General features: G+C 47.2%; 3 protein-coding genes across 3 annotated transcripts; 2 read left to right on the top strand and 1 right to left on the bottom strand.

The window, feature by feature from the left end:
* Positions 1-1,183: 1,183 nt before the first annotated feature.
* EAH_00047480 (hypothetical protein, conserved) lies at positions 1,184-3,187 on the bottom strand (the record flags this gene model as incomplete). Its single annotated transcript, XM_013394571.1, has 1 exon — positions 1,184-3,187. One exon carries the CDS (start codon positions 3,185-3,187, stop codon positions 1,184-1,186), a length of 2,004 nt encoding a protein of 667 aa, XP_013250025.1.
* A 1,019-nt stretch (positions 3,188-4,206) lies between these two features.
* On the top strand, positions 4,207-6,705 carry EAH_00047470 (hypothetical protein, conserved; the record flags this gene model as incomplete). The annotated part of the gene is made up of 1 exon (XM_013394570.1): positions 4,207-6,705. One exon carries the CDS (start codon positions 4,207-4,209, stop codon positions 6,703-6,705), a length of 2,499 nt encoding a protein of 832 aa, XP_013250024.1.
* Positions 6,706-9,544: 2,839 nt separating this feature from the next.
* EAH_00047460 (hypothetical protein, conserved) lies at positions 9,545-13,037 on the top strand (the record flags this gene model as incomplete). The annotated part of the gene is made up of 5 exons (XM_013394569.1): positions 9,545-9,655; positions 10,438-10,828; positions 11,227-11,369; positions 12,081-12,159; positions 13,003-13,037. The coding sequence occupies 5 exons, from the start codon at positions 9,545-9,547 to the stop codon at positions 13,035-13,037; spliced, it is 759 nt and encodes a 252-aa protein (XP_013250023.1).
* Between the last annotated feature and the right edge of the window lie 411 nt (positions 13,038-13,448).

The raw sequence follows: 13,448 nt of genomic DNA, 5'->3' as shown, positions 1-13,448 counted from the left end.
ATATATATATATATATATACATATATATATATATATACATAATTACAAATATATGTATATATATACTGCATATATGTATAATTATTAACATTCATGTACACTAAATAAACATAAATAGGCATTTAAATATATATATATATATGTATATAACATATATATATGCATATATATAATATATATATATATATATGTATATAATGCATACATGTATGTATATACGCAATATTTATAAAGATGTATTACTGTAAATCTGCATCTATACTGAATGAATATAAATAAACATCTACATCTATATCTATACCTCTATATCTATAGCTCTATATATATATATATATCTATATCTATATATCTATATATCTGTATGTATATATCTATATCTATATCTATATCTATATCTATATATCTATATCTATATCTATATCTATATCTATATCTATATCTATATCTATATATATCATATAATATATATATACTATATAATATATATATAATATATATATAATAAATAAACATCTAAGTAGAAGCAACACGTGAATAAAATGAAGACAAGTTTAGTAAAGACAGCACAAAGGCTAGCGGATAAGACAGGGTCAATAACAATATATACTATAGGTGTGCTGCTGCTGCTGCTGCTGCTGCTGTTGCTGCAGCAGCAGCAGCACTTATGCAGCACAAAGACCTGTTGTAACAGCAGCAGCATCAACACCTGCTGCAGCAACAGCAACGCGGCGCGGCTGCAGCAGCACCACGTGCTGCTTCATCAGCACCATCTGCTTCCTGAACAGCAGGTATTGCTGTTGCTGCTGTTGATGATGCTGCTGCTGTTGTTGACGCTGCTGCTGCTGTTCAAGCAGATGCAGCACTACTGCAGCCGGAGCGCTGCTACCGCAGAGCAGCAGCACCAGCAGAAGGACTGCAGCAGCAGCCGCTGCAGCAGCAGCACCTGCAGCAGCAAGGACTCACAGCTACTGTTTATTAATACCCCAGCAGAAAAGAAGAGCCCTTCTGCTGCAGCAGCAAGAAGCAAACAAACAGTGTTAATAAGAATAATTTGTTGTATTTCTTTTGTCTTGCTCATATATAGAGCAAACGCCCCAGCGCCGCCGCCGCCGCCGCTGCTGCTGCTGCTGCTGCTGCTTTTGCTGCGGCTGCTGTTTTTGTTGCTGCTGCAGCAAGAACAGCATCAAGAAGCACCGCCAATCCAGCTGGAGGCGGAGGAAGAAGCAAGACCGGTGCTGCTGCTGGTGCTGCTGCCGTTGCTGCTGCTGAATGTTCTCTGAACATTCTTTAGCCAAGTGCTTGTCTGATCACGCATGCTAGAAAGAATACGGTGTCTTTCAATGCTCCCAGCAGCAGCAATACTACTCATCTGCTGCTGCACCTCTGCAACAACGTGCTCCTGCTTAAACCTCCCTAAGAAAGCCGTTACTTCAATAAGCCGGGCTACAAGCCGTTCATTTGCTGCATGCAGACGTTCTTGCTTCTTATCAGCATCTTTAATAACATCTGCTGCCGCATTAAATGAAGCTGTCTCTTGAACAATAGCGACACAGACACGCTGCAACCCAAGCAAGACTTTCTCTGCTGCTTCGCTAGGACCATCTGCTGCTTCTCCAGCAGCAGCAGCAGCAGCAGCAGCAGCAACAGCAGAAGAAGCAGCACCCATAGGCTCCTGTAAAGGGGTAAGACATGCTCGATGAGCAAATAGATTTACGAGGTGCTGCAGCGTTGCTGCTATACTATCTGCAACAGCAGTAAGCCTTCTCTCTTCTTCTGTGTCTTCAGATAAGAAGCTGCGTAGCTGCTGCTGCCAGCCAATTGTTGCTCGGCTAGTTGTCTTCAACTCCTGCAGCAGCTTATCTGCACGAGTGCTTACTGCTGCTGCTTGCTGCCGTCTCTGCTGCTGCAGCTGCTGCAGCACTTCACCTGCAGCACTTACTTCTCCCTCTAGCTGCAGCCATCGCCCCAGCATCAGACCTGTAGCAGCTAGCAGAGCAACAGCTCTTTCTCTTGTACGCTCATCTGCAGCAGCAGCAGCAGCACCTCCTCCAGCAGCAGCAGCATCATCAGGGTATATACCCCAGTCTGCTGCTGTTTGTTCAAACCAAGACAATGCCTGTAAAAACTTGCTGTGCGGCAGCAGCTGCTGCTGCGCAGGTAGGTGTTTTTGCTGCTGCTGCATCTGCTGCTGCATCTGCTGCTTCTGCTGCAGCAGACTTTCTAAGGATCGCTTCGCCACATCTTCATTATATTCAGGGTCTCCCTGGTGCAGCAGCAGCAGCTGCAAGTTTTTGCTGATCTCCTTAGAGGTATTATCATGTGTAGGTACCCCTATGATGGTTGTTGCTGCTGATTTAGTTTGCTGCTGCTGCTGCTGCTGCTGCTGCAGCGCGCGCATCTTTCTAGGCCTGCAGCCACCCTCAAGATCTAATGCTCCTGCTGCAGTTTGTAGATCTTGTACGAGGACTTGTAGACGTTCTTCTGCTGCAGACAGCCGTTTCTGTAGCTGTTTTTTGTTATCAACAGCTGCAGCAATATCTCTCTCTAGTGCTGCTGCTGCTGCTTTATCGGCCTCAAGCTTTCGTTTTGTATTATTGAGCAAAGTTTTATGTATATCTAAGCTCTTTTGCTTCTCATCCTCACGAGAAGCACCCCTCATAATAAGATAAATAGCAGCAGATAACACTAACCATAAGACGACCTGCATAGACACCTGAGGCCGTAGAAGTGCAGGGTTAAAGGAGTGCATCCAACCAACTTCTTCAATAGATCCTTCTATAGATCCGCTGCTATCATATTCATCATCTACATCGCTTGCATCTTCATCTGTGCTGTCTTCAAAGTAAACAAAGCCGGTATTTCCAGCAGCACGAGCAGCAACAGCAGCAGCAGGTGATGAAGGGTTGCTGCTATCCTCTGCTGCAGCATCTCCTGCTCCTGCTCCTCCTGCTGCTCCTGCTGCTGCTGCTGTGTTGCTTATCTCTTCTTCATCTTGTTCGCTATCATATGCAGAAACTACTACTTGCGTTCCTCCACCACTCCCATCTGCTGCTGCTCCTGCTGCTGCTGCAACCTGCAGCAGCAGCAGCAGCACCAATAGCAGCAAACCGCTCCTCAAACAGCCCCGCAGAGATTTACTCACACCTGTACGGCGAGATGCCTTCGTATGCAGCACAGGAAACCCCATAGGCAAGAGCAGCACAATACCCCAGCAGCAACAGCAGCAACAGCAGCAACTGCAGCAGCAGGGGCAGCCGCAGCAGCAGCAGAAGCGCCTCTCCAATAGCCGCTCCGGAAGCAGCTGCAGCAGCTCCCGAAGCAGCACCGACTCCACGTGCAGCAGCAGCAGCAGCAACACCTCAGCTCGGGTCTCCTTGAAGCAGCAGCAACTGCAGCAGCAGCAACTGCAGCTGCTGCTGCAGAATCTTCACGAAAACCGACAGCTCTCCGTCTACGCCAGCTGCTGCGAGCTGCTGCGCTGCTCCCCCAGGAAGCACATGAGCAGTTTATATTGTTAATAATACAAAAAAGAAGAGAAGAACAAATAAAAAAGAAGAAAATAAAGAAGAAAAGATATAAAACAAACGGAGACTACATCAATGACAGCAGCAACAGAAGCTGCTGCTTGTTGAGGGCTGTGGGTTTGCTGCAGCAGCAAGTGTTTTTCTGTCTAACGATGAAAAAAATAAAGAGATAAATTAATTTAAAATACTATTTAATTGTTTTTTAATACTTTCTTGATGATTTTAAACACAAAAAATGGTTTAACAATCACCAAAACCCCTTGCTACAGCAGCAGCAGCAGCAGCCGCCTCCCGCTCCAGCTGCTGCTGCTGCTGCTGCTGCTGCTAGAGGCTGCTGCTCGCCTGCGTTGCTGTGTAATCTTTCTCTTGCTGCAGTCCTGCACTTCGGTTTGTTTCTTCTTTTGTTTTGTTTGTTTATTTACTTGGGTTTTTCCTGTTCATACTTGTAGAGAGCAGCAATCTACAAGCAGCGCTGCTGCCGCTGCTGCTGCTGCTGCTGCTGCTGCTGGCGTTGCTGCTTCTCTCTCCCTTGTTTATTATTCCCTTAAAGGCTGCGTGGATCTTCTTGCAGCCTTTTAAGCTGCTGCTGCTGCTGCTGCCGCTGCTGCTGCTGCTGCTGCTGCTGCTGCGGCTCCTATAGAAGATGTACTATGCATAGAGTTTGCTGCCTCTGCTCCTCATAATGAGGCCCGTATTATCTTCGCCTTGTCACATACTTTCTTTGTTTTTCTTTCTTTCCGTAGATTCTATAGCAGCAGCAAACGCTGTGGTTGTTGTTGGAGGAGGCGGGGCTGCAGCAGCAGCAGACGGGCGCCTGTCTGCTGCAGCAGTTGCTGAGGAGCCCGCAACAGCAGCAGCAACATCTGCTGCTGTTGTTGAAGTAGATACTAGTAGCGTTGTAAGGCTGGGTGGCAGTAGTTTGCTGCCTGGTGGTGGTGGTGGTGCTGCTGCTGCTGCATCTGCTGCATCAGGGGGCCCTTCTCGCAGCAGCAGCCCTACAGCAGCAGGACAACCACCAGCAGCAGCAGCAGCAGCAGCAGACGAAGCATATGATAATGAAGAAGAAGAAGAAGAAGAAGAAGAATATGATAATGAAGATGAAGAAAGCGAGACAGAGTGGGTTGTCAGATGGGCAGATGAAGAAGGAGGCTCATTGCAAGAAGTATTTAGCTTTGCTGTAGATTCATCTGCTGATCCTGAATCAGCAGCAGCAGCAGCAGCAGCAGCAGCAGGATCAGGAGAAGGAGGAGAAGGAAGTAATAATGGAGGTGCAGGAGGATCATCCTCAGCAGGAGGCAGCAGCAGCAGCAAACAACAGCAGCAGCAAACTAAACTACCTCCGCCTCCTGCTAGAGGCATCTTAGTAGGGGCCCCCCCCGGGCCTCAAACAATAGACTGGGAAGAGCTGTTTGATGTGTGGGATTATGATGACGATCCGTACACCCCGACAGAGAATTCATTAGTAGCACCTTTATCAGGTTTACAAGAGATTAAGAGAGCTCTACCTCCTAAACTAATATATGCTGTTGTGCTGCTTGTTCTCCTTGCTTCGGCCTTATCAAGCCCTATTGCTGCTGCTAAAAACGCTAAGATTGCTGCTACCAGAAGAGAGATTGCTGCAGCTAAACGTGAAGGTGCAGCTATCACAGATAAGAGCAAAAGCCTTCAGGAAACTGCTGCAGCTATTCAAACAGAAGCTGCTACACTTGCTGCTCTTCTAGCAGGGCATCAGCAATCTATTGCAGCATTAGATGAGCTCCGAAACGCTGTTTATCATAATCATCAGCATCAGGACGACCAACAAGAACAGCAGCAGGAGCAGCAGCAGGAGCAGCAGCAGCAGCGGGAATACGAGGACGATGAGGAGCAGCTGCAGCAAGATCTGCTGCTGCAGCAGCTGCTGCGAGGAGCATTTGGAGTAGAGTGGGGTTTGTTAAGCGACCCTATAGATATACGTCTTAGGACGCTACGTGCTGCAGCAGAGTCTAGGCGTTTTGTTATAGGTGAGCTTAATCGGGTGAGAGCTGCACTGTCTGCGCAGCTTCCACCTCAAGAAGCAGCAGAAGCAATAGAAGCAGCAAACAAAGAAGCGGCCGGGAAGGGAGCAGCACGAGAGAGAGCACCTACGCAAGATGAACAAGAGGCAGCAGCAACAGCAGCAGCAGCTGAAGCAGCAGCAGCAGATACAGCAGCAGCAGCAACAACAACAACAACAGCAGCGGGAACAGGAGATGCACCAGCATTACAACTAAGCCAGAACAAAGAAGCAGCAGGGGAGATCAAGCGTTTGCTGCAGTCTGTACAGGCTGCTATGAATGCTCTAGAAGCAGCAGCAGTAGAAGAAGGAGAAGAAGCTGCTGCAGCACTAAGCAGCAGCTTGTTGAAGGGGCAACGGACGCTGAAGTACGGTTTGCTGCTGTTGAAGCAGCAGCAGCTGCAACGACAAGCAGTATTATATCAAGAGCAGCTGCAGCAGCTCTCTTCAGTGGGAGCAGGCATTAAAACAGCTTTATCAGCTCATCGTCAGTCGGTACAGCTGGGTATTAGTAAATATGTAAGAGCAACAAGAGAAGCTGTAGCACTGCAAGCGGAGGTATGTGCTGCTGCAGGTGCTTCACGCTGCTCAGGGGGTCCTGTTGATCTAGCTGGAGGTCAGGCTGCTGCTGCTGCTGCTGCAGCTTCTACTGCTGCTGCTGCTGTTACTGTCAGGCCTTCAGCAGCAGCAGAAGCATACGGTAGATTTATGAAGTTCTTCAGCACAGATAAATTGGTCTCTATGAGTGAAGTGCTTCATCAACCAATCAGCAGCAGCAGCGCAGAGCAGCTTGCTGCTGCAGTTGCGCAGACACTGCAGATGCTGGCGCCGAGTATAGGTGCTTCTGCACAGGATGAAACAATACTGCTGCTGAAGCTAGCTGCTCTTGGCAGCAGCGAAGTACCCGAAGACCAGCTGCTAGCTTCAAAGCTAACAGATTCTTATGAGCGGGTGAAGGCTAGGCAGAAGCAGCTAATGCAGACACTGACGACTACGCTTAAAGAGCTTGCTGCTGCTGCTGCTGATGCTGCAGTGCAGCAAGAAAGAGCAAAGGTATATGCTGATGCAGCAGCAAATGCTATGGAGGGACTTCAAGCAATTAAACCCCTCCTTGTGCAAGCCAGACAGGAAGCATCCCAGCCATAAGCACCAACTGCTGCTGCTGCTGCTGCTGCTGCTGCTGCAGCAAAGACAGTTGCTGCAGCAGCAATACTTGCTCCAGCAGATGCAACCGCAGCAGCAGAAGCAGAAGCAGCAGCAATAGCAGCAACAATAGCAGCGGGAACTGCAGCAACAGCAGCAGCAACTGCAGCAACAGCAGCGGCAAACGCAGCAGCAGTACTAGCAACAGCAGCAGCAGCAGCAACAGCGGCAGCTGCTGCAAGAGCAGCAGCACCAGCAGCAACAGCAGCAACAGGGGCAGCTGCTGCAAGAGCAGCAGCACCAGCAGCAACAGCTGTGACAGCAGCAGGAGCAGCAGCAGGAAGAACTTAATGGTTTTAAACCCTTAAGCTCTTCCTGCTGCTGCTGCTGCTGCTGCTGAGGTTGAAGCGTTTTTAAAGGAGACGCCAATGAAGCGAAGGCCTTTCCTTTTGACTCTTTAGGGAAAGATCGGCCTGCTGCTGCTGCTGCTGCTGCTGCTGCTGCTGCTGCTGCTGGAGTCAGAACTCCGCAGCAGCAATGAAGCAATGTGCAGCAGGAGTATAGAGGGCAAGTAGTAGCGCTTAGGATGAGGCGTTTATTTAAACAAATATTTGAGGTGGCTTCTTGGCATTGGCTGCTGCTGCTGCTGCAGCAGCAGCAGCAGCAGCAAAAGCAGCAGCAGCAGCGTGCAGCACCTGCTTAGGATTTCAGGTTAAGGAATGATAGAAAGACAGGGAGAAGGTCGCTGCTACTGTCTCCCTTTTGTTGTGTTGCTGCTGCACCTTGAGGTGGCATTTCTAGCCATTTGCTGCTGCTGCTGCAGCAAAAGCAGCAGCAGCAGCAGCAGCAGCAGCAGCAGAGCTTCGTACCGAACAAACGGATGGGTTGTTTGTGCTTAAGCATTATTGTTATGGTTGTTGCTGCTTGAAAGCCTTGTATAAAACGTAGTTCAGAATTATTTAAAAGAAAGAAAGGGACAGAGAAGAGACAGGGGGAGAGCAGAAAGAGACAGAAAAAAGAAATAGAGATGCAGCAACTGCTGCTGCTGATGGTGCTGCTGTGCCGCTGCTGCTGTGCTGCTGCTGCTGTGCTGCTTTTGCTGCTGATAGTGCTGCTGTGCTGCTGCTGCTGTGCTGCTGATGGTGCTGCTGTGCTGTTGCTGCTGTGCTGCTTCTGCTTTGCTATTGCTGCTGTGCAGCTGGTGTGGTGCTGCTGCTATTGTGCTGCTGCTTCTCTGCTGCTGCTGCTGTGCTGCTGCTGCTGTGCTGCTGCTGCTGTGCTGCTGCTGTTGCTGTTGGGTGCTTGGGGGGGGACAGCAGCAGAAAGGAGACAGAGGACGAGACAAATAGCGAAGCAGCGACGTCTGCTCAAGTTGCTGCTGCAGGCAGAATTAAATAAATAAATTAAATAAATAAATAAACAAATATATAAAAATAAATAAATATACAGACAATGCGCTCTCGATAGAGCGACAGAAGGCCTAAAAATCCCTACGACAGCAGCAACAGCAGCAGCAACAGCAGCAGCAACAGCAGCAGCAGCAACAGCAGCAGCAACAGTAGCAGCAACAGCAGCAGCAGCAACAGCAGCCGCAACAGTAGCAGCAGCAAGAGCAGCAGTTGGCGGTAGTACACATGGGCGAGAAAGTGCTGCAGTTGGTGTTATAAATAATAATAATAAATATTATTATAAATTATAATATTTATAATTGTTTATAATAATTATTTATAATAAATATTAATAATTATTATTATTTATATTAATTATTTATTATTATTATTTGCATGATTATTATTATTAATTATTTATTATTATTGTTATTATCACTGTTTATATTTATTTATCTGTATATGAACATATATTAGCATATATATATAATTTATATATATACATATATATATATATATATATCTTCTTAAAATATATATATAGTTGCATGACTATTTATATTTATACTGACTGCAATTTTTATTTATTTATGTTTTTATGATTTAATTTTTATATTTTATATTTTATTATTTTGTTTTTTATTGTACGCGCTGTCTACGCAGCCTTAATTATAATTTATTGTTTATTGTGGTGGCACCGAAAAAGTTTAATTAAAATGTTATTTAAATATTTATTAAATAATATAATTTAATATTTTTATTTTTAAAAGAAAAACAGAAAATAATTCAGAGACCAACAACGCGAAGGACGCGCGCCAGCAGCAGCAGCAGCAGCAGCAGCAGCAACAGCAGCAGCAAGAGCAGCAGCAGCAGCTGCTGCTGCTGCTGCTGCTGCAGTTGGCTGCAGCCTTTTAGTTTATATTTTTTGTATTTAGATTATTTAACTAAATTAAAATGAATTAATTTTAAATTAATTAATTTATTTAATTATTTTCTTCACAAAGAAACAAACTAAGCTGTAGACAGCTGCAGCACGGACACAAACTTAATTTATTTGCATGTAAAATAATTAATTATATCATTTATTTCTTTTTTCTTCTTCTTTAATTTGCAATTTAACGTCTATTAAATATTTAATTAATACTTCTCGCTATATTAATATCAAACAGAGACAGGAGGGTGCTATAGACACACCATAACAGCTAGCTGTTGTAGATAGCTAGCTAGCTACATCAGCTAGCTTAGCCACAACAGCTAGCCAGCTAGCTAGCTGGATAGCTAGCCACAACAGCTAGACATCTAGCTAGCTAGCTGGAACAGCCTGCTACACTAGCTAGCTAGGTACACTAGCTAGCTAGCTAGCTAGTTAGCTAGCTAGCTAGTTAGCTAGCTAGCTAGCTATATATGTGTATAAAGCTCAATATTATCCGTTAGATATTGTTTAACTCTCTGCGATGCAAGCACTAGACAGCAATCCCTCACCCCCTCTCTTCATTACTCCTGTTGCAGAGCTGCTGCCCCAGACAGAGGCCCTCAAGGCCCTGCTGCAACGAAGAAGAGAACTGGTGCTGCTGCTGCTGCTGCTGCTGCTGCTGCTATTGCTGCTGCTATTGCTGCTGCTATTGCCGCTGTTACTGCTACTGGTTCTGCTGCTACAGATAGGAATACTTACGTAGAAAACAGATGCGGCTGTTGCTGCTGCTGCTGCGGCTAACAACACTTACATACGAGACAGATGCTGCTGCTGCTGCTGCTGCAGATAACAACACATAGACAAAAGGGAAGGGTCAGTGCTGCTGCTGCTGCTAGCAACACATACACAGAAGGCAGTTGCTGCTGCTGCTGCTGCAGTACCTAGCAGCACAAACACAGAAGAGAGATGCTGCAGCAGCAGCAGCAGCGAACAACACTTACACAGAAGAAAACTGCTGCTGCTGCTGCAGGCTGCAGCACTTAAATGCAGAATAAAACTACTGCTGCTGCTGCAGCAAGCAACACGTATTCAGAAGAGATGCTGCTGCTGCAGCTACCAACTTTTTCTGCTGCACCTGCACGTTGATAGAAGAGAAGAGCTGTTGCTGCATCTGCTGCTAGCCCTTGGACAGAATAGCTGTTGCTGTTGTTGCTGCTGCTGCTGCACCCTCAAGTATAAGAACTACCGCCGCCTCTGCCGCTGCTGCTGCTCTTACTAACACGTTGATAAAAGAGCTGCTGCTGCTGCTGTATCTGCTGCTAGCGCAAAAAAAGAAGAGAAGAGCCGCTGCTGGTGCTGGTGCTGCTGCTGGTGTTGCTGCTGCTATTACACGCCTCTCCTGCTGCTGCTGCTGCTGCTGGTTTTCTTTCCCAGGAGCTGCAGCAGCAGCAAGAAGAAGGAGAGAGGCTGCAAGATCAGAGGCTTCAATCTTTAGCGCTGCAGCAGCATGACGAGTATGTGAGGCGCAGCCAGCTGCAGCGCCGGCTGCTGCAGCAGCAGCAGCAGCAGCTAACAAAAGAAGAAGAAGGACGTTCACTGCAGGACCCAAACTTCTCTTCTCTCCTTCGCCTCGGCCGTTCCCCCAGAGTCCGAACCAGCAGCAGCAGCAGCAGCAGCGGCAGCAGCAGCAGCAGCAGCAGCAGCAGCGAAGGAGGGCCCTTTGTACCTCGATTTCTTTCCTTGGGGTCGCTTGGCCTCAACCCTCTACAAATACGATTGCTGCTGAGAGAAGGGCTTGCAGATAACCCTGATGTAGAAGAATTAGGTAAGATGATGCTGCTGCTGCTGCTGCTGCTAGTGTTGCTGCTGCTGCTGTTGCTGCTGTTGCTGTTTTTGTTTTTGTTGCTGCTGCAGCAGCTGCTGCTGCTGCTCGCTTCAGTTTAGGTTTAGGGTTGAAGCTTCCTCATGCGTGCTGTCTCCCTTTTCTACTGTGCAGATTATGCTTATAAGACTCTCCAGATGCTATCTTAGGGTTTAGGGTTTAGGGTTTAGGGTTTAGGGTTTGTCGTTTGCGGCTTATTGTTTATTGCTTCCTATTTATTGCTTATTGCTGATCATGTATGGCCTGGGTTTTATTGTTTATTGTTTCTTGTCTACTGTTTATTTTATATTGTTTAGGGTTTAGGGTTTAGGGTTTAGGGTTTAGGGTTTGGGGTGTCTTAGACTTGAGCCGCGTTGGTTTGACTGACGACGAAGGCCCCGCAATATTTCAAAGTTTGTCGCGCATGCAGAGTCTACGAGCCGTCTCGGTAGAAGCAAATTACTTGGGCAGGGCTTCTGCTGCTGCACTAGCTAAGTGGATAGAAGTAAGTCTTCCTGCTGCTGCTGCTGCTGCTGCTCTTGCTGATGGTATGCTGATGCTGGTGTTGCTGCTGATGCTGCTGCTGCTGATGATGATGATGCTGGTGGTGCTGTTTGCTGCTGCTGCTGCTGCGGTTGCTTTTTGCTGTAGCTGCTTTCTGTTGTCGTTGCTGCTGCTCCCTGAGGTAGCAAATGCAGCAGCAGCAGCAGCAGCAGCAGTAACAGCAACAATACAATAAAATAAGTTGTTGCTAAGGCTGCTGCTGCTGAATCTGCTTCTGTTCCGATTCTGCTTCTGCTTCCGCTGCTGCTGCTGCTGCTGCTGCTGCTGCTGCTGCTGCTGCTGCAGGCGACGTCAACCCTGGAGTGTTTGAATTTAAGCGGCTGTTACTTCGGGGGTCCCCGCGGCTTCGCTGAGATTTGCAGGGCGCTGCGAAATAATAAAACCATCAAAACCCTCGCACTCAACGCAATGAGAATCGACCAGGTGCGACCTAGGGTTTAGGGTTTAGGGTTTAGGGGTTTAGGGGGGTTTAGGGTTTAGGGTTTAGGGGTTTAGGGGGGTTTAGGGTTTAAGGATTAGAGATTCGGGTTTAGAGGGTGTAGAGTGTATAGTTTATTGCTTATGGTTTAGGGTTTAGGGTTTACGGCTTATTGTTTATTGCTTAGGATTTAGGGTTTAGGGTTTAGGGTTTAGGGTTTAGCAATATATTCAGGCTGGCGGGGATTTGCTGCTCGAGAGTCTTCGCAAGAACACATCTCTGCAGTGTCTCGACATCAGCGACAACCACATCAGTGAGCCCTCTTCACAAGCAGCTAGCTAGCTAGCTAGCTATCCAGTCAGTAGATAGATTGCTAGCTAGCTAGCTAGCCAGCTAGCTAGCCAACCACTAAGTAACCACACAGCAGGTGAAGAGAGCGAAGCACCGGCCTTCAGTTTCTCAGAAGGATAGGCTTCGGCTGAGATCCACAGCAGCAGAAGCAGCAGCAGCAACAGCAGCAGCAACAGCAGCAGCAACAGCAGTAACAGCAACAACAGCAGCTGCAGCAACATTCCCCCTGACACTGAGCGACGTTTACGGGGTCGTGCGCCTCAAATGCTGCTGCTGCTGCTGCTGTTGCTGCTGCTGCTGCTGCTGCTGTTGCTGCTGCTGCTGCTGCTGCTGCTGCTGCAGCTCCGGAGCAGCACGTGCGTCTGCGGGCGTTGGTGAGTAAAAATAAATCTTCGTTTGAGTGGCGAGGAGAGAGAGAAGCAGCAGAAAGACGGTTAATGCAAAACGAAGAAAAAAGCAGCAAATCTTATCACATGCAGCTAGAAGCATTTAGGTAAGATTTATTTCTCCAACTGTTTCTGCTAGTCACTGCTGCTGCTGCTGCTGTTGCTGCTGCTGTTGCTGCTGTTGCTGCTGTTGCTGCTGCTGTTGCTGCTGTTGCTGCTGTTGCTGCTGCTGTTGCTGCTGCTGTTGCTGTTGGTGTTCTGCTGCTGCTGGTGCTGTTGCTGCTGCTGCTGCTGTTGCACCTCCTGTTTCCTTTGCTTCTTCTGCTTCTGCTGCTGCTGCTGTTGCTGAATGCACTGCAGCAGCAGTGCTGCAGCAGTGCACCAGCAGAGGTGTGATATGCGTTGGGGTGTATGCGCAGGTTGGCGGTTGAAGGAAGCGAAAGCCGTTCGCTAGCGCGCGAAGCTGTCAGCAACTCTAGTATCTTATTAGCTAGCTAGCTAGCTAGCCAGCATATTATCTAGCTAGCTAGCTAGCTTGTTAGCTAATAGAATTATGGAGCTTGGTGACTAGCTAGCTTGCTAGCTAGCTAGCTAACTAGCTTTTTATTGTAATTAGCTAGCTAAATAGCTAGCTAGCTAGTTCGTTAGCTAACTTGTTATACAACTAGCCAGATAGCTAGCTAGCTTGTTCGCTTTGTATTGCTAGTTAGTTAGCTAGCTAGCTAGCTAGCTAACTAACTTGTTCTTTGTCTATTCCTTCGTAGTTATTTATTTTTATTGTTTATTCATTTTTAGTTATTTATTTTTATATAGGCGGCACTCGAAGAGTGGAGGCGTAGGGCAGCAGAGGAGACAGCAAAACAAA

This window comes from Eimeria acervulina, genomic scaffold (genome assembly GCF_000499425.1).
Source record: "Eimeria acervulina Houghton genomic scaffold, Eah_scaff727, whole genome shotgun sequence".
Taxonomy (NCBI): Eukaryota; Apicomplexa; class Conoidasida; order Eucoccidiorida; family Eimeriidae; genus Eimeria; species Eimeria acervulina.
Note: the sequence above shows the minus strand (reverse complement) of the source record. Positions and strands in the feature narration are given on the sequence as shown.